The sequence below is a fragment of the Durio zibethinus genome, chromosome 2 (genome assembly GCF_047325235.1).
Source record: "Durio zibethinus cultivar Kanyao isolate XHJ-2024 chromosome 2, ASM4732523v1, whole genome shotgun sequence".
In the NCBI taxonomy this organism is placed as follows: Eukaryota; Viridiplantae; Streptophyta; class Magnoliopsida; order Malvales; family Malvaceae; genus Durio; species Durio zibethinus.
Window position 1 is genome coordinate 11,215,831 of NC_143163.1, and position 26,610 is coordinate 11,242,440.

Below are 26,610 nucleotides of genomic sequence, written 5' to 3' on the forward strand. Positions count from 1 at the left end.
ACACCAATATAATTTGATGCCTCCTTTCTTTATAATCAGTAATTACAAAGTCATCATTACCTTACACTCAATTATTGATTTACCTTTCCTTTTTGTTTGGCAAATAAAAAGTAACATTTGTAATCAATACTTGAATGAAAAATTTTCCTTGTCATAATTTCAAAATTGAATGAACTTGTCGTATTACTTTTTTTTTTTGTCATAATTGTATTATTATCATTAATATGCACACATGCAACGACAAGAGTGTACATTTGCAACCGAAATGCAACATTACCTAATCATTTGCTTATTAATATTTTATTATTAGGATAATTAGTAATAATTCTGATTGTGAATATCTATAAATGTATGTGTTGGATAAGAAAATGAGAGTATTTTATTATAATGATAATTAGTAATAATTATGATTGTGAATATCTATAAATATATGTATTGGATAAGAAAAATGAGAAAGCCAATCACATGCTTATCTAATCATCAAGTAATAATAATTTAAAGTACTTTTCAACAAAAAATAGTAAAAGGACTAAATTGATTAAACAAATCATTTACATTAACCATGATTCTTTTATTTGCATTAACGTTATCATTAAATAAAAAATTATTTCATGTATTATCAATAGAGATTTAAGACTTTCATCAAAAAGGTTATAGTCACATGATTGTTACATATCTCATTATGATATTTTTAAAAAAAAATTAAAAATTTTATATCAAAATAATGAGATTTATGATATTCTAACATTATTTGTAAATTTGAATAATTTATTAATAAACAGAATGATGCATGCATGTGATATATTGTTTGTGATTTTTATTATCAATTAATGTCACAGAACTACAGAAGGGTTAAAAGTAAAAGAATAATTATTTAATGGATAATGTTAAAGAATATTAACAAACTTTTGTTAAGGTGATAATAATTATAGATAAATTTTAATTAATATATCGTATTTTTAAATTTAATAAAAATAATGTATTAAATGAAAAATTAACTACTTTTAATATTTCATATACAGAATCCCGTTAACCAAAAGAAATACTTTGTATGCAAAAGAGGCAGGCCATGATAAATTTGGTGGCCCGTTCCGTTGTCGTTTTCCTTCGCAATTATAGCCGACAAGGAGAACAGGATGAGCTTCAACCTTGGCGGGACACCACTCGCATCTCCTTGCGAATGCTTTCAAGCGATAAATGGTTTATTTTTATCATATAAAATATTATATTTTTCATATTTATATTATATTTTATATAAAAATTATATTATAATTTATGTCATTATTATAAAAAGTATGAAATAGATATTTTATTAAATTACAGATGATTTTTTTAAAAATTTTAAATTATATTTTTTAATATTTTTTATATCATATCATTATTTTATATTTTAAATTATCGAATTTATTTTAAAATTGATATTTTTGGGTCACCCACTCCTTTGAGAAGACATTAAATTAGAATGAAAAGAAAACTACTTATAAAAGCTCCAAAATAATACAACGAGAGTGACATAACTTCCCTTATTATTGTCTAAACTCAGTTGTAAGGTTGCTATCAATGTCCTCCTTCTTTGTCTTGAATTTTACAGGTCTTTTTTTTTTTTTTTAAATATTGTTGGTTGATGTGATCAAATAAGAGGATAGTGTGATTAGGATTCCGTTGATGAGAACACAAATTTGTTTCCAAACTAAGTGTGATGACAATATTTGACCAATGACATTTCAATTTCATCCTTTAATTATTTTTTTTGTTTCACAAATACAATGTTTTAAATGTCCTTGATCGAGTTGCTACAATAAAAAAAGTCAAGCCGGCTGGAGAAAACTTAGATAAAATTTTTTAAGTGAAGTTCATGAAATTTTCAACTGAAAACAGTTAAATAAAAATTGATAGATTAAAAATTCTTGTTATATAGATTAAATATGTAAAATTTGAAAAAAAAATTATATATTTTTATATAGTTATTTTTAATAAAAATTTTGACAAAATTTTTATAATTAAATAAATATTGATCAAATTTGAATTATAAATAAACGATATTTTTTAATTTTTTTTACATATTATTGATATTTTCATTAACTTTATCAATCTATCTATTTAAATTTTTTATTTAAAATTTAATTAAATCATTTATAATAAAGAATTTTACGAATTTCATTTAGAGAATTTCATGTAAATTTTATCGAACCATATGTCTAATCAATCCATATTACTTTTTAGATAGAGATATTATTTGTTCTTGCACTTCGGTGCAAAGTTGAAGTTCTATTTATTCTTAATATATATATATATATATATACTTGTTTTTCTACAATAATGATTGCAAAATTTAACATGTATTACACTCACTATAAAAATTTTTATATAAATATATAAAAGTCAAAATTTTTGATAAAAAGGAAAAATTTTCAATGTGGATGACCTCTATTATTGATATGTGAACAATTTTAAAAAATTTTAGTGTGTCTTATATTTTATTTTATTTAAATTATTTAAAAAAACTAAATTAATTACATTTATTTTATATTATTATTAACCTTAAATCTTTTTCAATTAAATTCATATTAAAACTAATAAAACTTTACTTGCCATCATCATATGATAATTTTGTGTTCTCTTTTTTCAGTTACAATATTTAACTCTTAAATTACATTTGTGTAAAAAAGATTCGCTTTCCAATTTCAAAATCTATGACCTATTTATTTACTTTACTTTTAAAGTTATATATACACGTTTAATATTTATGTATATTAATTTTAAAATGATTAATAAATGATCAAATCAATTAAAATTAATTTTGAAATATATTAAATAAAATGAAATTCATTACCATTATTACGCTAATTTTAAATTTCTTATTTTTTTTCATTTTTTCCAAACAAGTAAAATACATAATATGTTTGATTATTCTAATTGCCAAATATAATTTACTCTTAATTTAAAACACTATTATTGATATTGATTTGGTTTTTAAATTCATTTTAGTCAATTAGATATTCAAAATTACAAATCATTCCATAATTATTTTCAAGACCATCATATAAACAAGGGTATTTTGGGATGCTTAAGAAATAAATTGTCTCCCTATAATATTTTTTTTCATTGTTGTGATATTCTTTTGCCATGCAGTAAACCTAACTTAAGTTCTCTTTCTTTTTGTTTGTAATGCACAAATTACTTTATGTTTAGTTTTGTATTATTTTGAGTAATGCTTTATTTTTTTTCTTTTGTGTTAAAATCTTTTAGATTAATTCTTCATCATAGTTGTATAATGATTTTTTTTTAAATGTTTTGAAAGGGAATTTTAAAATTAAGTAAAATTTCTTGAAAATTTAATTTTTTAATTTCTTTTTAAGTTTTAGCTATTGCTATTAGTTCTATTATAGTTTAAACTATACATATAATATATATATATATGTATATCTTTATACATTTTTTTTAGTTTTTGTTATGATATCGATTTATATATCAAATTCTCATTATACTTTATCATGAAGTAAAAGAGCAAGTTCGATGATATATATTAGAGAAAAGTGATCACTTATCACCTATCCTATAATACGTATCAAGTATGCATTTTATTTTTTATTTTTTATATGAAGTGAATTGATTTATTTTTTTTTTTTTTTGTGATATGTTTTTTTTTTTTTTTGTCATTTTGATATTATGTTTATTGTTTTGATATTATCACTTTTATGATTTAACTTGAAATGGAGCTAATTACTATCCAAGTAAATGAAAATTGATAGAAGTAGCTTTTTAGTTTCAATATTTTTATACATATAACAAGTATTATAAGGTTTAAAGTAAATGATAGTTATTTTCACCAAATAATTCAAAAAGGTAATCTTTATTCAACATTTTACTATCCTTTTTTTTTTACAAAATTTTTAGGGGTCTGAATTTTTTAAAAAAATATTTAGAATAAGTTGAATTTCTTATAGTTTAAAAAAATATATAGTATCATTTGGATTTAAGAAGAGTTAAATCCAAATGTAAACTTTTATTATTTTTAATATATTAAAAATATAGTCGACAAAAAAGAGTTAATTGTGCATAATAAATTATTAGTCTTATATATATTGGGGCTGGTAGGTTTAATTTTTATAAGAATACTAACAATGTATTTTATCATTAAAAAATATTTTTTGTCAAAATTATAAATATAACGTTTCTTAAAATAAAACAAGCTGATATTTTTTTGATAAATAATACTCTAATTTTTAAATACTAGTATATATATAATAAAAATTATCTAATTTTGTGATTGATTTATCTTTTTCACATGTGATAGTCTAATTTAGTATCACATGTCTTTTGATTATCATATGTCTAAATTAATTTATTTGATAACATTTGACTTTTAATGATATTATAAATTTCAGCTTGAATTTGATAAAAGTTTATAATTATTAGCAAAATTCAATTGCAAATTCAAATAAAAAAAATTACTACTTATATATTCAAATATTTATATGCAAAATCAGCTCTTAATCAAAATTTTCATTAATTCTATTTTATTGCCTTTTATTTTAAGATGTTTGTAGATTAAATGAACATTCTTACTAATTCAAATCTTTTTGGTATAATTATTTTTAATTTATTGATATTGTTAGTCTATTTAAAATTTTCATTTTATTTTATTTAAAAATTATTATAAAATAAAATTATCATCCGTATGTTGCATAAACTTAAATCTAATATTTTAAAAATAAAATTAGATTATAATTTGAATCTCCAAACATCAATGACTAATACTATTGGAAGTTAAAATTATTTAAAAAAAGGATTAAAATCTATAAAGAGATTTTCGAAACAAAACAAACAATACTAATAACATAATAAATTATTAAAGAGAATAAATTATGTACATGATCAGGTCAGCTGGTCAGATATCTCATGCTGGTGGCTATGGCCAATAAGAAACGGAGATTTGAGTAGACTTTGGTCGTTGACCATCGCATTGATTCTTTGACGCATGAGAGATTGAGTAAGGATTGGGCATACGTAAAGACCGAAGGGATAAACACCGTTGCCTTGTAAGACATGCTTTTACAGACTTTCCTTATGTCAGTTGAAAGGGATAAAGGACACTATATACTAGCTTTTTCGAAAGCGGCTTTTCTGAGTTGGAATTTTTGGGTTCCAAGTAAATGACAAATTGATGCCAACGGGCAATGGTCTTCGGAGCTTAATCGCTTAATGCCTTTTTTTCAATATTTTAATATTGAAGTTTTGAATGATTGGATTTTCCATTTTCGGTTCAATCAATCCAACTGATTCAATCAATTGATTCAACGAGAATATTAATTATAGTTTTGTTACTCCTAATTATTCAGTTAATAAAAGTAAACTTTTATGCCTGTTAAAACAACATATATTCAATCATCACATTTTTACTAACAAAGATTGACGCTCAAGCTTTTTGCCATAATATGGGTTTGCCTGTGAGTTACTTCATACATGCCCGCTAAGATTTCTTGAAAACAACTTGCCTAATTATTTTTATTAACGTCTCGTTAATACATCATTTCACAACAATTTAATTTACTTTTAATTTATTTAAAATTATTAAATGTAATTTTTTTTATTCATGTAAACTCTTTTTAAATTTTAAATAAAATTTTTATCAATTATTATCGACTCCAGTTATGTCACTGCTAATATGTCATATATATATATATATATATATATAAGGTTAAAAAGAGATTTACGTACACATTCTGAGTCCTTTATTTCTATGTTTTCTTGGCAGTTAACGTTCTTCCTCCTTAGCCTAACTTGCTTAACTGAATTGACTATCAAATGTGTTCTGTAGGATAATCTCCAATATCCTTTCATTGTGTTTTCTTGCTACAAGTCTAAACCAACTAAAACTCATCTTCCATATCACCATCCACGTTATCATCACCAAAAACACCGTAAACAAATTTAAATACATTATTTACTATTAAATATATATTATATATAATAATTATTTGATAAATAAATAATTTGATTTGGTGATTAATATATTATTGAAATTTTACAATAACAATGATTCAATCCCAGCTTTACAAAATATTTTTGAATAATAAAACAATTTAAATAAAAATAATCAAAATCAAATCAAATTTAATTAATTCGACTTGATCTAACTTGATTTAACTAATAAATTAATTTGATATGGTCTAACTTAATTTAATTGATCTTTGATTAATTCGATGGATATTTGATTTTCTTTTCAATTTCAAGAATTGGGTTGATTTACTAATTCCCTGTTCAACTAGTCAATTAATTTAGTTCGGCTCTGGCAACTTTGCAATTTTTTCTTTCATAAGTTTATTAACATTCCTATGGAATTAATTATCAATGTTTTACATTCGATTCAATTGACTATTACATGATTTTATTTTTATAAAGAATAGAATTTGAATATATTTTTTCAAATAAAAAGAAATTATCCATTTTTTTTGTGTGAATCAATGTTTTTTATTGCCTTCTAATTTCTTGTTATTATGGTGAGTTGATTGAGTTCTTTAATGTTACTATTGATGAAATTAAGTGCAAAACTAGTAAAAAAGAATTTTTGGTAACAATAATTATATTACTCCATATATTCTTTATAACAGAAGGAATCAAGTTATATAAAAAAAAAGTTTTATATTATTTTATATATTTTTTTAAGCATTAATTTCAATAAATTTAAAAATGAAAGTTTTTATAAATCAAAAGAATGAGAGAAACAAATCCAAAAATAATTTAATCTCATCTCTTAAAATTATTAAAATTAATAATTAAAAAAATATAAAACTAAAAAATTTTACGCTAGTACAATTTGATCCCTCCTTTCTTTATAATCATTAATTATAAAATCAACATAACTACTTTTCTTTTTTAAAGAATAAAATTCAAAACATCCCAAAAGTTTGAATTACATTACAATCAATTATTGATTTACCTTTCTTTTTTGTTTGACAAATAAAAAGTAACATTTGTAATCAATACTTGAATGAAAAATTTTCCTTGTCATAATTTCAAAGTTGAATGAACTTGTCGTATTACTATATTTTTTTTTGTCATAATTGTATTATTATCATTAATATGCACACATCCAATAAAAAGATTGTAAGCTTGCAACCGAAATGCAACATTACCTAATCATTTGCTTTATAAACTTTAAAATTACGTGCACATTTTAACTACCAAAACAAAAGTACAAAAAAACCATGGAGTTCATTTTGCTTTTGAAAACTGACTGCGGGTCTTGCATGAGATGAAAAGAAAACTAGAAAGAGTGGCTCGACAAAGCACGTGGACTTCATAGAAAAACTGGCAGCTCTTCTTTGTATTTTCAAATTTACGGTTTGTAAATTAGTTTGAGGGATTTCATTGTCTCCTTCCTTTAAAACTCTCAATTACCTTCAAAGAGCGTAGACTCCACTCTCCTCCCGCCATCACCATCAGCCTTTGCCGTCATTCAAAAAGCCAAATCCACAGATAAAATCAATTTTTAAAAAAAGTATAAAAAATTAAATTTCCAGATAAGCCATGGGTTGAGTCCACTGAAAAACAGAGATTTCCCATTGGCTCAGGAAAATCAGTCAGAAAAAAAAATCCGAGACCCTGAAAAACAAATCGCGCACCCTCTGTTCCGGGAGCCAAAAAATATCTTCGTTTCAAAAAGATGCCTTAACGGAACTGTTTTCCACGAATCACGCGTTCTCAAAGCGGTGTCCGGTATTTTTTTAACGTTAGCGACGAAAATATACAAGAAGATGATGATACACGTGACCAATACGCACATTGTCACACTTATACAGAAAAAACCAAACTGTTTCTCACATTTAAAAAAAAACTAAAAAAAAAGAAAAAAAAAAAAAATCATTGTTAGAGAGAACAGTAAGTAACAGTTACTCAAATTACATAATATATTTATTTAAGATTAATTAGATATTACTTAAAAAATAAAAAGATTTATAAAAAAAATTTAAGAGAAAAAAAATTTTGATGAATAAATACGTATGCTTATAAATATATAAAATTTATTAAAAAATATAAAAATGGTAAAATTTTATGAGACAGACACCTATAAGACTATTAAAAATTTTTATTTTATGTGTATATATATTTGAATATTTGTGAGCAGATTAAAAGAGACTAAAAAAATTTATATAGATATTATAAATGAATGTATATGGATATGTGTTTATTTGAATTGAGAATATTTTATAAGACTAAAAGATATTGAGAAGATTTATAGATATTAATTATGAATACTATATATGAATAATATGTTTGTAATTTTTTATAATTAGTGAATTTTTTTATCTGTAAATGTAAGTCAGTTGAGTCGAACCATATTAAATTATTATCTCTTGATTAATTGATCAATTGATCAATTATTTGATTTTTTTTTTGTTAGTGTGATTTGATTATGGCTTTTTGTCTATTAAATAGTATTAGAGCTATTGTGATTTCTATAAGTAATAATACAGTCGAAGGTTCAAGACGTGAAAAAAATTAAAAGATTGAGATATATGAAGAGGTAAATTTAGAGGAGCTCGATTTAAAAGAAAAGTTCGAGTTTTTATTTTGAAGATTGAAGATTGTTTGCGTGAAGTATGAACACACAAGAAAAAATTATTATGAAACTTGCATTGTAAGTGGAGCTAAATATGTTCAGTATGAAGATAGATGATTTGATGAATTTGAGTTAATGTGTAGATTATTAAAAATGAAAACTTAAATTTCATAATAAATTTGTTTGAAATTAATTAGATATTCCTTAATGAATAATAAGATTTACAAAAAAAAGATTCTTGATAGGTAAGTATATATATTTATAAATATGTGAAATCTCATTATTCTTAGGTATTAAAAATATAAAAGAGTTGTAAGATTTTATATGATAAACATCTTATTAGATTATTAAAGATTTACGATTTATGAGTATATGTATTTAAATATTTATGAGTGAATTAAAGAAGACTGAAAGAATATACATAGTTATAGTATATAGATACATATAAATATATATTTGTTTATGTTATATGATTGTTTGGATTAAAAATATTTTTTAAAATTAAAATAGATTTAAAAGATTTATAAGTATTAGATTATACGTTTGTAGTTTTAAACAACTAATAAATTTTTTTATCCATAAACGTAATTTGATTGGACTCGTTTCTTGATTGATTACTCGATTGTTTAATTTTACTTTTATTAGTGCGATTGGACAAAAGTTTTTGCGTAACAATAACCTCTAATTGCTCCTTTTTCCACATTTTGCTGTATACCTTTTTTTTTTTTTTTTTTTTTCTTTGTTGTTTTTATTTTATATTTTATCTTCTGATTTCCGTTCACAAATTCATGGAATCTTAGCACCTAAGTTTTTACTCAATATTTATTTATTTTTGGTTAAAAGCGAAATGTAAAAATCTCTACAACTTTTGTGAAAGTTCTTTGAACACTCTTCTCCTCCTTATTGGCTTCATTTACTTCGATTGTCTTCAACATTTCTCTAAAACTTTCAGCCTCTTCAACTTCCCTGTAAGTTCTTACTTCTTTTCTTCTTTTCTTTCTTTTTTAAAGATTTGAAATGTACTTATATACGTACATATACGTGTACACATATACTTGTAACTGTTTTTGGTCTTTACATGTTTTATGCAGGGGACAGGAATTTAAGTTTGTTCCTTTTTTTTTGTAATAGTAGTTGTATTTTAGTTTAGTTTTGCTAAGATCATTTTAAGTTTAGATCACTGACTTTTTTTCTGCCTTTTTAATGTTTGGTTTTTGTTTTGAATTTCAGATGGATTAATGGTACGAAGGGGAGATTTGGAATATTGGAGGATTTTTTAAGTTGAGTTTAGAGATCAATGGGTAGTAAAAGATCTGGTATAGAGTGGAAGAATTTGAAGATATTTGTGGGGTTTTTGCTGATCTGGGCAGCCAGGATTTCGTTTGGACTCACCAATCCTAGTGATGGTAAAGCTAATCTTGCAGCAATATTTTTTTTCCTTGTAGTCTAATCTGTTTGGTTACTGAGAAAGTCTTGGAAAGTGAAAGAAAATGAAAGATGTGCAACATGAGTGATATCACTGTCTAAAGCTGGCAAAACAGGCTTGGTCGGTTTGACTAAGTCAAATAGTTGAAAACTGAAGAAGTTTCGATTTCATAAATTTTGCTCTCTTAATTGTTCCCTGTATTCTCTGCTACGAATAAGCTTTTAGCTGGGTTTTTTCTCTTTCAATTTTCTGATGCTTTAATGTGTGTGTTTGTGGTTCCTTTCAATTCTTATGATGCTTTCTAGTTATGATGTGGAGCTTTGCTTCTAAATGCCTGCATTGCTTTGATCAAATTAGTTGCTGCGATTAATAGCTTACATACCGCAATGGGCTCTCCCTTACTTCCTGGATGGGTTGCTTCTGGCGGAGACCCCTGTGCTGAAGCATGGCAAGGCGTACAATGTAATGGTTCGAACATAATGAGCATGTGGGAAGCCTCTTCTTTGACTCTTTAGGTTGATATATCTTCTGCAACATTTCCAATGTTTATATCTCTAATATGATGGTTTGGTTTTTGCAGAGTTCTAAATGGTGCTAATTTGGGTGGACAACTGGATGACAACTTAGGAATGTTTGCTTCTATCAAGGCAATGTAAGTGGTATTTCTCTCTTCTCACAAACCATTTTCTGTGCCTATGCCTGTCCATTGAACAATGTTGTGATGTTATAGTATCGGCTTGACAGAAGTGACTTCCCCTGCATTTCAGAGGGAGACTTAATTCTTATTCACTGTTTTTTGTATTCTTTTACAGTGGTCTTCATTCGAGAATATAATGGAAAAAAGAGCACAGAATGCACTTGGTTGGCACTTATTCTGCATTTAGGTTTGGGATTGATTTCAAATGCATGGGGATTTTTAGGAACTTAAAATGTATTGACTTTTTAAACTTGTTAAACACTAAACTAATTTTCTCAAACATAAGAACCCATATAGAGGAATTTTCTTAAGCGGTTTAAATAATTATATCATGCTTGATACATGCAATTATTAATGCATTCAGCGATCAGATTATTAGCTTCTAAGTGAGAAAATAATGTGCTCTAGATATGCATGGAAAATAAGGGTGAGGTGTGAGATAGCTCTTCTCTATATTATAGTAATATTATCACATTTTCTAAACTATTAGATGATACCATTCCTTTCTGATATGTAGGATGGTCACTGTCATTGATTTTTTTGTAATTTGTCCTGTTTCAGAGATCTAAGCAACAACCTGATCGGGGGCAATATTCCATCCAATTTGCCTGTTACTATGCAAAACTTGTATGTTTTATCCTCACATGAATTCATATCTTTTCATCTCTTTGGTAAATTCATATAACTCTTTAAATTTTGGCAGTTTTCTTTCAGCCAATCAGTTCAGTGGAAGCATTCCAGATTCACTATCTTCTTTAACTCTGTTGACAGACATGTAAGTTTTTGCTTCTTTGTTGTTTGAGATGATGCCGACCTGTTCTTACTTCAAAACAGAATGATATTGCTAAGATTTTTTTTTTTTGGGTACTGTCAGGTCACTGAACAACAATCTTTTGAGTGGAGAGATACCAGATGCCTTTCAATCCCTTTCTGGCTTGATCAATCTGTAGATCACAAATTTCAATTTAATTGTTAATTTCCTGGTTCCTTTTATAATTTATTCATAATTGGAGCAAATTGTTTCTTTATAGGGATTTGTCCAATAACAATTTGAGTGGGCAACTGCCTCCATCTATGGAAAATTTGTCTCGTCTGACCACTCTGTGAGTTATCCTCCATTCTGAATGGCAATTTTATCTGAATGGACGATAAAGCTGACTGTCTTGCTTGGCAGACGTTTGCAGGTCAATCAGCTGTCCGGGACACTAGATGTTTTACAAGATCTTCCCCTAAAAGATTTGTACTATTCTCTACTATGCCATTTGTTTCTTTTAGAATGAATATTTGTTTCTATAATTCTTTAACATTTCTAGAACCATATTATAATGGTTTTTAGAAGTTTGTAGGAGGAATTTTGGCTAAAAATTCCTTTACCTTTTTCATCCTGTTTTGAACAGGAACATAGAAAATAACCTTTTCTCTGGGCCCATACCCGAGAAGATGCTGAATATCCCAAGCTTCAGGTGAGCACTGTGCAGTCATCACATTTGAAGAGATTAATCTTTTTCATTTGCCAATTTTAAGCAAGCACACATCAGTAAAGGTCATGCTGATAGGTGCATATTCAATGCCATAGATACAGATATTAGTGATGTTTCTCAGCTTCCAAAATTTAGGGAACTTATATGGTTTATCATTGAGAAATACCATGACGGCCAATTGTTTTGTAAGAATTGGTTAAAATCTGGTTGATGGATTTATGCATCTTATGGAGCCCAATTTATAATGGCACAATAACTAAACACAATCTTCTTTTGAGGATGGCTCTTACTCCACTTTTCATTTTTTCTATAGCTATAATCCAAATGCACATATTTTATAACTTTTTTTATTTGGTTCACTTTTTTCTGTGGATATAATCTAATTGATATTATTATATGCTTTTCTTTCTGTTATGTGTTTGTTTGCTTATACTGAAATTCTGTGCACAGAAAAGATGGAAACCCGTTTAATTCAACCATTGCTCCATTGCCTGCTCCCACATCACCATTAGCACCATCACATTCACCGCCACGTTCTGAAACACCAACTTCTGATCAAACACCTGGAAAACATGCCAATGGGCCTTCTGCGTCAGAGGGATCTAATTCGAGAGAGAAGAAGAATTTCTTAACTACCAAAAGAGTGGTGTGGATATCAGTTGCGGGTGTTTTGTTTTTTATAATATTGGCTTTAGGAGTTCCGTTTTTTATGCCAAAGTGTAGCAGAGTAAGGGAAGAGGCGGGCATAATTTTCAAAAGGCATCAAGTGGGTGCATATGGAGGCAACAGAGAGAAACTTGGTGAAGATGGTCCCGTACCCACCACAACCAGTCAAACAGAGAAAGGCAAATGATTATGCTTTAGATATAGATTTTTTGCTTTTTTTTTTCCAGGTTTTAATTGTTTGAGCAATAGGGCTTTTTTTTTTTTTGAAAATTTTGTCAACAGGCCCAAAAGAGGCAGTCACAAGACCAGTGGGAGGTAATCAAACAGAGAGGGGAAGAATGGGGGCGATTGCAAAGCTGCAGAATGAGAAAGAGAGAAATGTGGAAAGGACAGCCACAACACCAAAGCGATTTGACCATGAGATAGACATGAGTAGATTTGATATGACGTGGATGGAGACCCCACCACTACCCCCTCCTCCTCCCCCTCCACCTCCTCCACCACTTTCTGAGAAGGTCATTGTGAAACCAATTGTGCCTGATGAAGTAACTACCGCAAGGCCTTCTGCCAAAACTCCAAAGCCATCTACATTTGCAAAGTCTTTCACCATTGCGGCCCTTCAACAATATACAAACAGCTTTTCTCAAGAAAATCTTATAGGGGGTGGCATGCTAGGGAGTGTCTATAGGGCAGAACTTCCGGATGGGAAGGTACAATTATTTGTTTTAAATAGATTTGATTACATTAGAAGCAGGGCCTTTCTTTTGCTTTAATAAATTTTCAAAGTGAATGCTACAATCATACCCATTCCCATGTCTGTATCATTGCTTCGTAGGCCTGCAAGTGGAAAAGAAATACTGCTAGATCTAACAGAAATATTGAGTTAACTTTAGCCAGTAAAAGCAAATTTTGGTGGTCATAGATAACCTATTGGTTGTCAGTTTTAGAATTTATAATGCCATTTTCCCCTCCCTCTGTCCTTGCTTTAACCCCTTGTCTGCATATTTGCATATAAACACAAAATTGAGCTCATGTGTATGGTGCCATAGCATATTAAGTAGACATTGTAGATAGTATATATGCATGGAGCATCTTCATATTCTGATGCATAATTGTGTTGGATGCATTTTTGTAGCTACTTGCAGTCAAGAAACTGGACAAGAGAGTTGCCAGCCAGCAGAAGGATGATGAATTTATTGAGCTGATAGAAAATATTGATCGTATCCAGCATGTGAATATTGTCAGGCTGATGGGTTACTGTGCAGAGCATGGTCAAAAGCTTTTGATCTATGAGTATTGCGGTAATGGATCACTGCAGGATGTGCTCCACGCAGATGATGAATTTCAGAAGAAGTTTGCATGGAATGCCCGTATCCGGATGGCACTTGCAGCTGCTAGAGCCTTAGAGTAAGTCACCATTGGGATGAGATGGCTATATCTTGCATTGCTTCTTCTCTAATCTAGTAGGTTCAACTTTAGATATTCAATTGGTTGGGCTCCTGTTGTCTGAATCTTTCTTTAAATGGAAGGGGTGTCATCAGTTATGTTATGCAAGCACTTCAGCATGATGTTATTAACAAGGAGTTATATTATGAAATTGAATCTGGTTAGAACCTCCCTGCTTTAGTTTATAAAGACTAAATTGTAAAACCAATAAATCTAAGTTAATAGTGGGAGTAAAATTAAGATAATTATGATAGGTCAAAAGAAAGCATTGACCAACTGCTGGTGGGAGGTTTTCCAATGAACCTTCTTGTCTTTTCTGCCGATGACCTTTCTGTTCCAAGTAGCTTTGTGCTGGAGTGGAAAAAGAATTAAGAGTGAGATTAGTCTAAGAGTCTAGTAATTTTACATACTTAATAGTTCTTAGTTCTGCAGATTGACATAATTGCAGAACGTAAAGAGTAAGCTAAACGGATAAATTCATGTTTTCTTCCCACTCAACACACACACAGCTTTTTTTTTTTTTTTTGAGGAGGGGGTGGGGATTTGTTAATTTTCTTTGACCCTTTCCTTAAGTTTTTTTGTCGAAGTACACACCATTTCAGTCCTGATTTCTTGTTTTACGCGAGAAGGTATCTGCATGGAGCCTGCCAGCCACCGGTTGTACACAGAAATTTCAAGTCTGCCAATGTTCTCCTTGATGATGATCTCGATGTGCGTGTCGCTGATTGTGGTTTGGCTTCATTAATAGCATCAGGTTCTGTAAGTCAGGTACGCTCAAGCTTGTCATCACCTTAGTATTGCCTCTTTGAACATGGGACAGTGGTAAAGCTTGGAACTTTAACTGGGTTGTACACAACTTTTAAATTTTTATTGAGACTGGGTTGTTTGCATTTTGAGAAGTGGCTATTGTGCGATTAGTAAGTTAAAAGATATTCCTCAAAAATGAAAAAAAGTTAAAAAACATAACGACATTTTTCTTGGAAACATCAGCTTAGAGGAATATAATTGACAGCAGTCTGAATATTAAATGGAAGCAGCTGTAATAGTGAATGTCTGATGGTAAGCTCTTGAGATAATCTCATATTTTTGACTGTTCATCTACCCTTGTTACTTTTAGTACAAAGTGAAATTTTAGAGGTTTCAGTTGTCTGGTGATGGCATGATACTAACACTAAGGACAGGTACTTTGGCCTTTCCTTTGGTATGAAAAATTATTCGGGGAAGGTCCCAGATGATTCTATATCTGGGAGAGGAAACTGCCTTATTCACATGCCTACTAGTATATGCATAAAGAAAGAGTGCCTCACCTTTCCTCTAATTGCTTGTTTATTTGCTGCCAAGAATTGAATCATGTTCTTGCTGTTAATATATGTGCCTGAAATAAATTAGTTAGCCTTTGTTTGTTTAGGGGTTAAATAAAAAAATGGCCCATGTGTTATGCACTTTTTGTCAGTTTGGTATTTAAAGAAATAAAATTCTCATTTTGGTACCCAAACTTTCATTCCATCAAGCATTTTGGTACTCCAATCTAACACCGTTAGTTAACTTGCTTAAGTAGCATTAATACCTAATAAAATCATGGTACATGGCATAAATGTCCAGTTATTACCACATTATCTATTTTTAATGTAAGCATTTAAGTAAAAAATTTTAAAATTTCTAAAGATATATTTGTAATTCAAAATTTAAAAAATAAAAAATAAAAAATAAAAAGGCAAAGGTACGGGAAGAGAAAAAATTGTTGACGTGGCAATAGCTGACATGATGATTGTACATTTATGACATGTGGCATGACTTTATTGGGTATTCATGCCACGTCAGCCACTTAATGACAGTAACAGTGCGAAGTATCAAAGTGCTTTAACAGAATGAAAGTTAGTTTATTAAAGTGAGAATTTTATTTCTTTAGGTATTAAACTGATAGAAGATATATAGTACATGGGACATTTTACATATTAATCCTTTATATAAAAAGATTGAGCTAGACAAACAAACTTTATGTCATATATTCAATAATAGTGTCAGCATTCTTGATAGTGCAGTAATAAGCAGACTCAAGGGCATAATTATATTTCTATGTTTTTTTTTTTTTGGCAGAAATGGTGGTATTGTTGGCTAGGCAAAATTTGTGGTCATGTAGGGAAAATGTTGAAGACTTTTTTTTGGCTTCACGTTAGGAAAATATTGAAACTAAATGCTTATTGTTGAATTTCGTTCTCAATCTTGATAATACCATTTGGTTGGGGGCAGCTACATAAATCTTTCTTGGGCATTCAGCTTTCCAATTCTGAAACTGTTCTACTTTCAGTTGTCAGGACAACTGCAATCAATTTATGGTTACGGAGCTCCAGAATTTGAGACCGGAATTTACACTTCCCAGAGTGATGTTTACAGCTTTGGAGTATTTATGTTGGAACTCTTAACTGCCAGGAAATCTTATGACAGGTGAAGGGGGTGAAACCTTGAAGGGGTGAAACCTTATTGCAGTTTATCACTATATGTGCATTTCATTAATGTGATTAATTTATATTTTCTTGAAAATGTTATTTAGGACAAGGAGTAGAGGGGAGCAATTTCTAGTGAGATGGGCAATCCCTCAACTCCATGACATTGAAGCATTATCTAGGATGGTTGACCCTTCTCTCAATGGAGAATATCCTGCTAAGTCGTTGTCACGCTTTGTTGATATCATTTCTCGGTGTCTTCAGGTGAGAATAGCATGGTTAGTTTTTATATGCTATATATGTGCACATAACTATTTGCTATATAAGCATTCTATCTAGGATGTAAAATTGGTACTTGAACCTAATGCATGCAAATAGAATGGTAGACTTACAATAGGCTTCTGAAATGCAAAGCAAGTTAGATTAGAATGTGTTGTTGTAGAATATAGTCGATGATGAATGGGGAGGACATTCAATCGTTTGGTCAGTTTGGGCTTGAAAATTCAAAAATTGAATTAACTGACCTCACTTGAAATGACTGATTGAACCAAATTGATTTAAAGTGAAACTAAAATGATTGAAACCAACTTAAATCAGTCTATTTGATTGGTTTTAATTATTTAAAAAAAATATAATTTATGTTATTACATAAAAGTTATTTATATTTATTTTATATATACACTATATACTATATAAAATAAGTGATATATTATTTATATGATTTTAAAATATGATTAAATTATGTTGTATTTTTATTATATAAAAAATATATTTGAAAATAAATTAATAAAGTCGATTAATTCGGTATATTCAGTATATTCAGTATTTTGAAATTTGATAACTGATTGAACCAACTAAATAAACCTTTTTTTAAAACTAATTAATATCAAAATTAAATAAACCAAACCGAATTAATATATTTTGATCAGTTTCGATTGGTTAAATTGATTACAATTGATTAGTGCTAACCCCAAATGATAGTATCAATATCCTATTTTAAATTGAATTAAATTGAAAAAAATATAATATTAAAAGATTGATATTTACATTTACATTAAATTTTTACATAAAAAATATATAAAAAATATTTTTATTGTTGTGTTGTACAATATCGGTGTCCTCATTTTTTAGAAATTGATATGTTGCCGTATTCATGTCATGTTGTACCCGTATTTCATGTTCATATTCGTACTTCCTAGGTAAGAGTTTATTTATTTTTTTGTAATGTCTAATTTAACCTAAATTTTCTTTTTCGGATATGATTTTCTTTTATAAAAAAAAAATCAGGAAAATGTTGTGCTACAAAACTAAAAAGCTAACAAGTTTTAGCAAGGAATAACAACACAAAAAGAAAACACCAACTTTTACCCAATAACTTAATTCCCCGATGTAGCTGAAAAGAGGAATTGGAGATAATCTTTTAGAACTTACTGTGGCTGCTAATTTTCAATCAAATAATTTCAATGATTTGAGAAACCAAAGAGGCAGTAGACAAAGGAGAAACACCATGCTACTTATTGTTTCTTTCTCTTTAGATTAGGGTGTAAATGAATCAAATATAAATGAATTTTATTATATTTGTAAATTATTTGTTTAATTAACAAACCTAAAATATTATTCATGGTTGATGTTAAGTATAAATGAATATAAAAAAATGAAAATCGAGTTTTTTCATTTTTTTCATGAACTGTTAGTCGAATGTTCTTTTCGTTACACTTTGCCATTATAAACGAACTTTATTATGTTCGTTATCTGTTCATTTAATTAAAGAATCTTGAAATGGTATTCGTGATAATTTGTTAAGCTTAATAAATGCACATAAATGAACAAAAACCAAGCCTGTTTAAAACTGTTCATCAAACGTTTTATTTGTTTAGACCATTACTCCAAACACCGTAAGTAAAAGCATAAAATAGTTTGAAGGCTTGGATTCTCAAGGAATTGTCTTCCTAATGACTAAGAGCCTACGGAATTTCAAAATTTTAATATTTAACCTACATTTTCTATTGCCATTGGAATGAAATTTCAATCTCTCACAAATTCGAGGATGATAATTGAAATAAAAAGGATTGTGATTGAGAATATAGCTCTTAGACATCCTCTGCCTAAGCATCCATCGGTACAAAAGTTTCAGCCAAAATCAAACATCTTGGACATATTCTTTTGCACATGTTTCTTACTTTGCCATGAAGAAGTATGATTCTTCATAAATACTAAGCCTGAAAGGTTTCAGGGGCAAACCAAAGTTAGTCTGTTTCTACGTGGAGTTGACTTGGTTGACTATATGTATTACTTGAAATGGTTTTAATTTACATTCATGATCTTAAACTGCAAAAAAGTTTAATAAAGTGTGTCACTTAATTACTTGCTATATGTTATGTTTCATATGAATGGTTAATTCTTGCTTTTGTGCATGTTATATTTCATATTAATGGTGTAACCATGAATGATTTGTTAAAAAGATAGCATATGTAATTAGGATTTCACTCTCTATCTTTCTCCCCATGTTAAAAGTACAATTGCTTGCCTAACCTCAACTTCATTTTTCAGTCTGAACCAGAATTCCGGCCGCCAATGTCTGAAGTTGTCCAAGATCTATTGGACATTGTACGAAGAGAGCGTCCCAGTAATGAATCAAATGGAGACTGACTTATAGTAGGCAATAAACCTGGTAATGTCAGTTTATGAATTTAAGTCACAGAGATTTGATCCAACAGATGTTGATCTGAGAAAATACATCCGTTGTAAAGAGGCAGCAGACAAAATGCTCCTACTAACACACCCAAGTTACATCCCAAGCTCTTACACGAGGAGTTTTGAAGGTCATCAACCGAGGTACCTCATTGCTGTGACTATGAACAGTCTGAATTTTCAGGTCTTTTGCTTTTAATTTTTCTATTGTTCATTAAATCATGCAAACAATGTCTTTGCTATGGCATAAATATGCTTATCATTTGTTTCATAATATTATTAATTATTCATAATGATTTTGTTTCCTCAATGTGATGGATGGTTTCATTTCTCTTTTCCTGAATAGATCCATCTAGTAATGTGTACAACATATGAACATATTATTGGTGTGTGTATTGTTATTATTATTATTATTTGGCTAGGTGGTGTTATGTCCTAATTTAAAACAAAGATTTTGTCCATAATTTTCTTAGTAGTTAACACCATTATGTACCTATATGAAAGGTGTCCTAAATGGTTGTCCTGAATTTGCAAGGCGAATTTATAAGGTTGCAGGACTGCAGAAACATTATCCTAGAAGAGATGCAGCTACTGTCTTTTCTACTTGTTTGAACTGATACTTGAGCAAATTGATATGCTTGTGGGAAAAATATGTAGCTTTAAATTTGTTTGCATTTTGGATATAACCTTTGAATTTGACTCTTTAAAATCGGATTACCCGAATGGTTTTTTAACCGTTTTTTCTAAAATATATTCTTAAAATATTGTAATTGACCACTTCTTACCTTGCTACCTAAGATTCGTGTTTTTGTCAGTCATATATTTATATATATCATCAGTCTTAATCAAAATTACCTAAGGGTGGCATGTCAAACAAATTCAGATAGAAAACGTCCAAGGGCAACGAATGGACACCATTCTGCAGTATCATCCAACTAAGGATTTATTTGAATGGAAGGTAAAATTTATTGCGATTAAATTAAAAAAAAAAAATTTATTATAAACGAATAAAAAAATTATTATAATTATAATTAAAAAAATTAATAAAAAATTTATGTTAATTTAATTTCACTAATATTGACGTTGGGATTTAATTAAAAATGTAATGATACGATGGGTTTAATCGTATTATATCAAAACATGATAGAATTAAAACGATTATTAAAATTTAAAAAAAAACAGTAGTATAAAAGAAAATTAAAACGATTATTAAGATTTAAAAAAAAAGTAGTATAAAAGAAAATGTGGAATTTTTAATAATAACGTGATTTAATAATCTGTTAATAAAATATTAAATTTTAATTTCAGAATTCAATTTCTAACCATTTTAAGTTAAAAAAATTGCGGATATGGCCAAAATATTCAATAGAACGTACTGTGAACTAAAAGTTCAATCAAGCCCATTATGAAGTGTTATTTAAACGCCAGGCGCAGCCCGCGAGACTCTTACTGGTCTTCTTTCCCTTCCATTTTCTTTAGAAACAAACACCGTTCTTTCCAAAAATAAACTACATCCAACCGTTCGAATAATCGAAGCACCCCAGCCCCTCCTCTTATTTTTCCCTCTCTATATTTTCTCGAAATCCATCTTTTCTTCCTTTTTTTTTTTAATTTTATTTTTTGCCAAATATTCTCTCTCCTCTCTCTCTGTCTCTCTCTGTCTCTCTTTCAGTGTCTTGAACTCAGATCTGTTGCGCATTGTTTTAGTCTTAGGAATTTCGTTTTTGTGATGCAATGAGTCGCTATGATTCTAACCCTTTCGTCGAGGAAGAGGTTAATCCTTTCTCGGTAAGTTCCGTACGCACGTATTTACGCATCCGGATCCAACTTTCCATAAATGTCAATTCGTCCGATTGCAGGGGTTTGCATATTTGTCTGTTTCCTTTTTGCGAGATTTGATCGATAGGTTTTATTGATTTGGATGATTGATTGGCTAAATTGCTAGATCTGTTTCATTTCCTCTTCCAATTGGAATTCTTTGAGTTAGAATTAATTCATTTTAAGATAGGATTTATTGTTTTCTACAATGTAGCTCTCGTATCTGTGTTCCTTTGATTTTTTTTTCTTCATTGCGCGAAATGTAAAGCTACGAATTGAAAGTAACTGAAGGTTAGACTCTAATAATGCCATTTTTCTGAGATGTACGTTTTAAACGTTGACAAATTGTTATGGATGTGACATGGTGATTTTTATTTAAGAAAGAAAAAAAAGATAAATAAGCTTTGTTTCTGATACATAGAGCTGATACATGAGAATTCATGGTGTATGGCATTTCTTTGGTAAAAATTGTTTACTTGTTTCCCTTCAGCTTGACCACATGGAACTTTGTCACGATATATCCTTAAAAGCATAGGCACTGATTTAATTCCTGCAAGATGAATTGTTGTTGAAGTTCTTAAGTTAGTTTTTTTTTTTTTTTTTGTTGCTTATAATGAGCTGTATGTTTACATTTTATTTATTCCAGGACCCAGCAGTTAGGAAAGGATCAGGGCAATCAAATTATAGTGGAGGTGACTTTTATACTACGGTAAGTACTTTTTTCCTACAATTATCTGGTTCCCTTTACCTGCATAATGTTTGATACTGGGATTTCAATTGTTGGAGCAAAAAATGGTGGCAGATAGAGTGGTTAACGTACTGAATTTTTATGTATGTGTTTATTAACGCATAGCTTGGTTGCAATGACTAGTGAAAGACAATCATTGATTTTCTCATGATGCTCATGCTTTGACTTGATTCTAATGATTGGTAGTGGTACTAGAATTCTAGTAGTTAAATGGTTGCAATAATGAGAGTGATTGCCATTACGTTGAAGATGCTTGCTACAGTTGCTGCTAATGAACATGATCATGGAAATGCCTTCACTTTTTACTGGTCTTTGTGGTGGATGCTACTATTAGTATTGGTAGCGGTAACAAAATTCTTTTCTAGGATGAATTCATAACTCTTTGTAGCCACTGGGTTTGAATAAATTCCTTTCTTTCCCAACTTTTAAGTAGCTCATTTACTTATAATGGAAATTGGATAGATCCAAAAAAGGTGCTACATGAAAGACCAATTTACCCATAGTGAGAATGAATGCAAAGCTCCAGGAAAGCGATCATGGAGGGATAAGCTTGCTTTCTCCCTGAGACAGTGAGATGTAGCTTGAAAGCCGATATATATCCTGATATTTAGGAAGATGGCATGTTGAATCCTGATTGTAGGTGCAGTTTTGTGCATAATCTTTTATCCCAAAATTTATGGGACTCTGTTTCCCATTACCTTTATGCCTTGCTTGCTTTGTGAAATTTTATGTAGGAATGCTTGTTGACACTGTAATTGTTTGTCATGTGACTGGTTTATTTTCTTGTCTTGCATATGCTGTTAGTTTATGTGTTGTGCTTGTGTATGCATGATTTAGTAATCCCGTGCAAGTTCTTATAATCTTGGTTTTTTTTTTCTTTTAATTATAAATATATAATTTTAGAATCCTGGTAGTGTCCCTCCTGCAACATCAAGGCTTTCACCCCTTCCTCCCGAACCATATGACCGTGGTGCAACAATAGATATTCCTCTTGATTCTGCCAAGGTATCCTAAAAGTTATCCAGATATTGAATGGCCTACTATCATGTTTTTGTATTTTCTGTTTAAGCAAAAAACTTCTTTTGATATATATATTTTTTATCTTATCAACTCTAGGATTTGAAAGCAAAGGAGAAGGAACTTCAAGCAAAAGAGGCTGAACTGAAAAGGCGAGAACAGGTAGTTTCTTGTTGTCTGTTTGCATTTGAGCAAGGCTGGCTGATGAATAATAAATCTGGTGCTTCGAGTTAATTATTTGAGGTATTTGATATCAGCAATGATAAGTTACTCCTTTTGTATTGTAGCTTCAATTACTCCTTTTGTATTGTAGTTTCAATTATAGACATTTCAATTTAATTATTGCTAACTTGGTGCAAAAAATTGAAGCCATAAATTTTGAATCTTAATTTCTGACTCATATTGTAGTTTGATCTATTTCTTACTGTCTGAATGTTTGTAAAATATCTTTATGTCCTGAATTCTGTTCCTTTTCATTGTGAAAATTCTAAATTCTTCAGTGACTTGATCCTTAAGTGTAAATTTGGATGCCATATGTAACTGGTGTTGTCTGTAAGGTGGTTTTGCAATTCCATTTTCTTTTAGAATAAATTGTCCTCCTAGTAACTGAATGTTATCTTTGTATTATGCAGGAATTGAAAAGGAAGGAGGATGCAATAGCACGAGGTCGGTTCTTTTTTATTGTTGATGACTTGATGAATTTTTACATTACCAATTTGATTTTGACATATGTTCTTGCCCTTGTCTTGGCAGCTGGAATAGTAATAGAGGAGAAAAATTGGCCACCATATTTTCCTATTATCCATCATGACATTGCAAATGAAATACCAATCCACCTACAAAAGATGCAGTATGTTGCTTTCACAACATTGTTAGGTGAGTTCAAGTTCAGGTCTCTTTGTTTCTTTGGGAAATGGTTTCAATAATTTAAATGGCAGTGCTTGGATTTTGATTTTGGATTGTCTTATTGTTTCAGTCTATTTTTAACTTTTATCTGCCTATCTATTTCTCTCTTGCTCTTTCTAACATATACTTCAGTGAGTCTTTCAGTTAAAAGGTGGATCATATTGGTTGTAATGTTCATTTCCTGGATTCTTTTTGGCTAGATTATTTTCTTGTTCATGTCTTGAAAAATGTCTAAATTGCCATTTTGTTATGATGGTTGATGCTAACTTTAGTATATAATCTGAACATGGGCAGGTTTGGTTCTGTGTCTCTCATGGAATATAGTAGCTGTTACCACTGCCTGGATCAAGGGAGAAGGTGGGTTTTGAAACTTAGCATGGCCCTTAACATTAAGCATTTAATTGCTAATTTGGCATCTTTTATCATATTGAGTTTATATATATATTTTTTCCAGGTCCAACAATTTGGTTTCTCGCCATCATATATTTCATATCTGGGGTCCCTGGGGGCTATGTTTTGTGGTATCGCCCTCTTTATCATGCTATGAGGTACTACATTGGGGTTATTCCTTATCTGGTTTATATGTAATTAAAACTGTATCTATCCAATTATTGCTTGTGAATGTTATATTACTTTTGTGTAATTATTTCTGCTATCTTGACTCCTATGTTGTGAAGAAATTGGAAATTTGGATCCACTGATTATAAAACATGTTTTCTGCTTCTAGATGTGGAGAGATGATATTACGATACCCTACGTATGAATCATGTACCATCATTTTTTAAACAATGTGACTATGGGTTGAAAAAACTATGAGAATTATTTAGAAATGCCACTTGTAGTTATGTACTTGGATTTATTTTATGTATATCTACATATTAGTTTTTGTTCCAATCCTTAATCCTAACTTATATAGTTATGTTTCTATTCCTTTTACAGGACTGATAGTGCGTTGAAGTTTGGGTGGTTTTTCTTGTTTTACTTGGTATGCTTCTTGCTTTCTCATTGTAATTGTTCTATATTCATGGAAGATATGTTGGAAAGCTCCTCATTTCTGACTCTTTTCTTCCTTCTTGCAGTTGCATATTGGCTTTTGCATATTTGCTGCAGTTGCTCCTCCAATTATATTCAAGGGAAAATCCCTTGCGTAAGTTTGTTTGGCCTTTTTCCTTGGGGAATTTTGCTTCTTACAACTTTTTTTTTTGGAATTAAGGTTATTCTTTATTTAATTCTTTTATAGAGAAGGCCTTTTATTTATTTATTATTATTATTTTTTTTTTTTGAGAAAGACTAGATGTCTTGCCTCTTTGAATGTTTCTTCCTGAATATTCAGCCATATTTTGTGTTCTACGCGTTTACGGTTTTACACAATCTGAAGGGAAGCAAGTCTATCCCTGAATTTCCAACATGTTTACCATCTCTTAGTTGTTCTGCTGGAAAAGATGTTTATGTCGTTCATGTAGGAGAAGCTTTAATCTTGTATATTTTTTCCTCTATTGTAATCTTTGGCTGTCTTCATGGTGTAATTATTTGTGCAGAGGTATTTTGCCTGCAATTGATATCTTCAGCGACCATGCTTTGGTGGGGGTAAGTCTCAAACCATTAGAACGCCATAGTCAATTTTCAAGCACATTGTTGTAGTATCAATACTATTTGGGATCATGATTTTATGAAGTATATAGCCTTGTATGGAATAATACGAAAATATATCTGCCATTTGCATGGTTCTCGTTTACTATTTCATTGCATCTCTGAGAAGGCTTGACATTGTCCGTGCTTCATTTCAACTTGCAGACATTGTACTTTATTGGTTTTGGATTTTTTTGTGTTGAATCATTGCTCAGTGTCTGGGTTATTCAGGTTCACTAATCTCTCTTCTTTCATTACCATTTCAGCGAAACTGCTCCATTTTGTTTTCTACTAAGCCTCTGTTTTCTCTTTTGTATTTACAGCAAGTTTACATGTATTTCCGAGGTAGTGGTAAAGCTGCTGAGATGAAGCGTGAGGCTGCAACAAGAACCATGATGGCGGCACTATGATACGGAGTCTGGAATAGAAGATGGTGTTTGCAGGTGAACTTGCATATGTCCAAAAAGTTACCATTACTTTGTCACTTGTCCTTCCCATAACGTTGGTGGCTTTATTCCCAATTCATTTCATTGTTCTTTAAATATATTTGTTGAATGAAGAATGTTGACAAATCAGACAAAGTTGGACATAATGACGATCAAAGTTTGTGGTTAGAAGGCAGTTTCTTTTGGCAGGCAATCATTTGTTTTGACCATAATTTCAATGTTTTTATACATAGAATGACTCGTATGCTTAATCTCTGCTTCCCGAGATGATGAATGAAGAAACTCAATAGCCTGTTGCTTTGCATGCAGAAGACGGATTTACATAATATCTTAGTACCATGACGCAAAATGAAAAAGAATTTAAAATATAGCCTGAAAAATAAACTCAAATTGCTCGTTGACAGGCCATATGATGTTCCATAACTGCTGCATATAAAAAGGGATAAGTTGAGAAATGCTGCAGCCTGCAAGTCTACCCGATTTAAGCTTATGTTAAATTATGTTTGTTGAACTTGTAATTTATGTTAAATCACTGGATACATTTGTTTGCAAGTAGGACAAAATATATGAGCAAAGGATTCAAGCGTGCCAATATCATGTATTGTCAAACTCCAAACAGTCGATTTTGT

General features: G+C 29.8%; 2 protein-coding genes across 13 annotated transcripts; both read left to right on the forward strand.

The window, feature by feature from the left end:
- The first annotated feature begins 9,436 nt into the window (after positions 1 to 9,436).
- On the forward strand, positions 9,437 to 19,727 carry LOC111309272 (protein STRUBBELIG-RECEPTOR FAMILY 3-like). 11 transcript variants are annotated; one of them, XR_016331116.1, is made up of 17 exons: positions 9,437 to 9,534; positions 9,797 to 9,972; positions 10,350 to 10,479; positions 10,573 to 10,644; positions 11,251 to 11,316; positions 11,393 to 11,464; positions 11,564 to 11,635; positions 11,721 to 11,792; positions 11,864 to 11,929; positions 12,087 to 12,152; positions 12,621 to 13,015; positions 13,119 to 13,546; positions 13,972 to 14,243; positions 14,912 to 15,050; positions 16,380 to 16,727; positions 16,834 to 16,990; positions 19,277 to 19,727. XR_016331116.1 is itself a non-coding variant. In XM_022908298.2 (17 exons), the coding sequence occupies exons 3-17, from the start codon at positions 10,379 to 10,381 to the stop codon at positions 19,373 to 19,375; spliced, it is 2,214 nt and encodes a 737-aa protein (XP_022764033.2). In that variant the 5' UTR covers positions 9,437 to 9,534; positions 9,797 to 9,972; positions 10,298 to 10,378; the 3' UTR covers positions 19,376 to 19,727. The 11 variants fall into 11 exon arrangements, 10 of the variants coding, with proteins under 10 accessions (XP_022764033.2, XP_089606165.1, XP_022764031.2 ...); XM_022908298.2 differs by having other exon boundaries at positions 10,298 to 10,479; positions 16,591 to 16,727; XM_089750039.1 differs by having other exon boundaries at positions 10,573 to 10,651; positions 16,591 to 16,727.
- A 1,138-nt stretch (positions 19,728 to 20,865) lies between these two features.
- On the forward strand, positions 20,866 to 26,174 carry LOC111309273 (secretory carrier-associated membrane protein 1-like). 2 transcript variants are annotated; one of them, XM_022908304.2, is made up of 13 exons: positions 20,866 to 21,205; positions 21,882 to 21,944; positions 22,887 to 22,988; positions 23,100 to 23,162; positions 23,633 to 23,666; positions 23,754 to 23,876; positions 24,201 to 24,263; positions 24,361 to 24,454; positions 24,846 to 24,891; positions 24,986 to 25,053; positions 25,445 to 25,493; positions 25,701 to 25,766; positions 25,859 to 26,174. In XM_022908304.2, exons 1-13 carry the CDS (start codon positions 21,152 to 21,154, stop codon positions 25,943 to 25,945), a joined length of 912 nt encoding a protein of 303 aa, XP_022764039.2. In that variant the 5' UTR covers positions 20,866 to 21,151; the 3' UTR covers positions 25,946 to 26,174. The 2 variants fall into 2 exon arrangements, with proteins under 2 accessions (XP_022764039.2, XP_022764041.2); XM_022908306.2 differs by lacking the exon at positions 25,701 to 25,766.
- The last annotated feature ends 436 nt before the right edge of the window (positions 26,175 to 26,610 follow it).

What these genes read in the sequence shown, in the direction of transcription:
- LOC111309272 (XM_022908296.2), top strand. Translation starts at nt 9,864, where the DNA reads ATGGGTAGTAAAAGATCTGGTATAGAGTGGAAGAATTTGAAGATATTT. An exon ending in GCCAGGAAATCTTATGACAG is followed by an intron (nt 16,728 to 16,833) that starts GTGAAGGGGGTG and finishes AATGTTATTTAG; the next exon opens with GACAAGGAGTAGAGGGGAGC. An exon ending in TCATTTCTCGGTGTCTTCAG is followed by an intron (nt 16,991 to 19,276) that starts GTGAGAATAGCA and finishes TTCATTTTTCAG; the next exon opens with TCTGAACCAGAATTCCGGCC.
- LOC111309273 (XM_022908304.2), top strand. Translation starts at nt 21,152, where the DNA reads ATGAGTCGCTATGATTCTAACCCTTTCGTCGAGGAAGAGGTTAATCCT. An exon ending in TTCAAGGGAAAATCCCTTGC is followed by an intron (nt 25,054 to 25,444) that starts GTAAGTTTGTTT and finishes TTATTTGTGCAG; the next exon opens with AGGTATTTTGCCTGCAATTG. An exon ending in GCGACCATGCTTTGGTGGGG is followed by an intron (nt 25,494 to 25,700) that starts GTAAGTCTCAAA and finishes TTCAACTTGCAG; the next exon opens with ACATTGTACTTTATTGGTTT.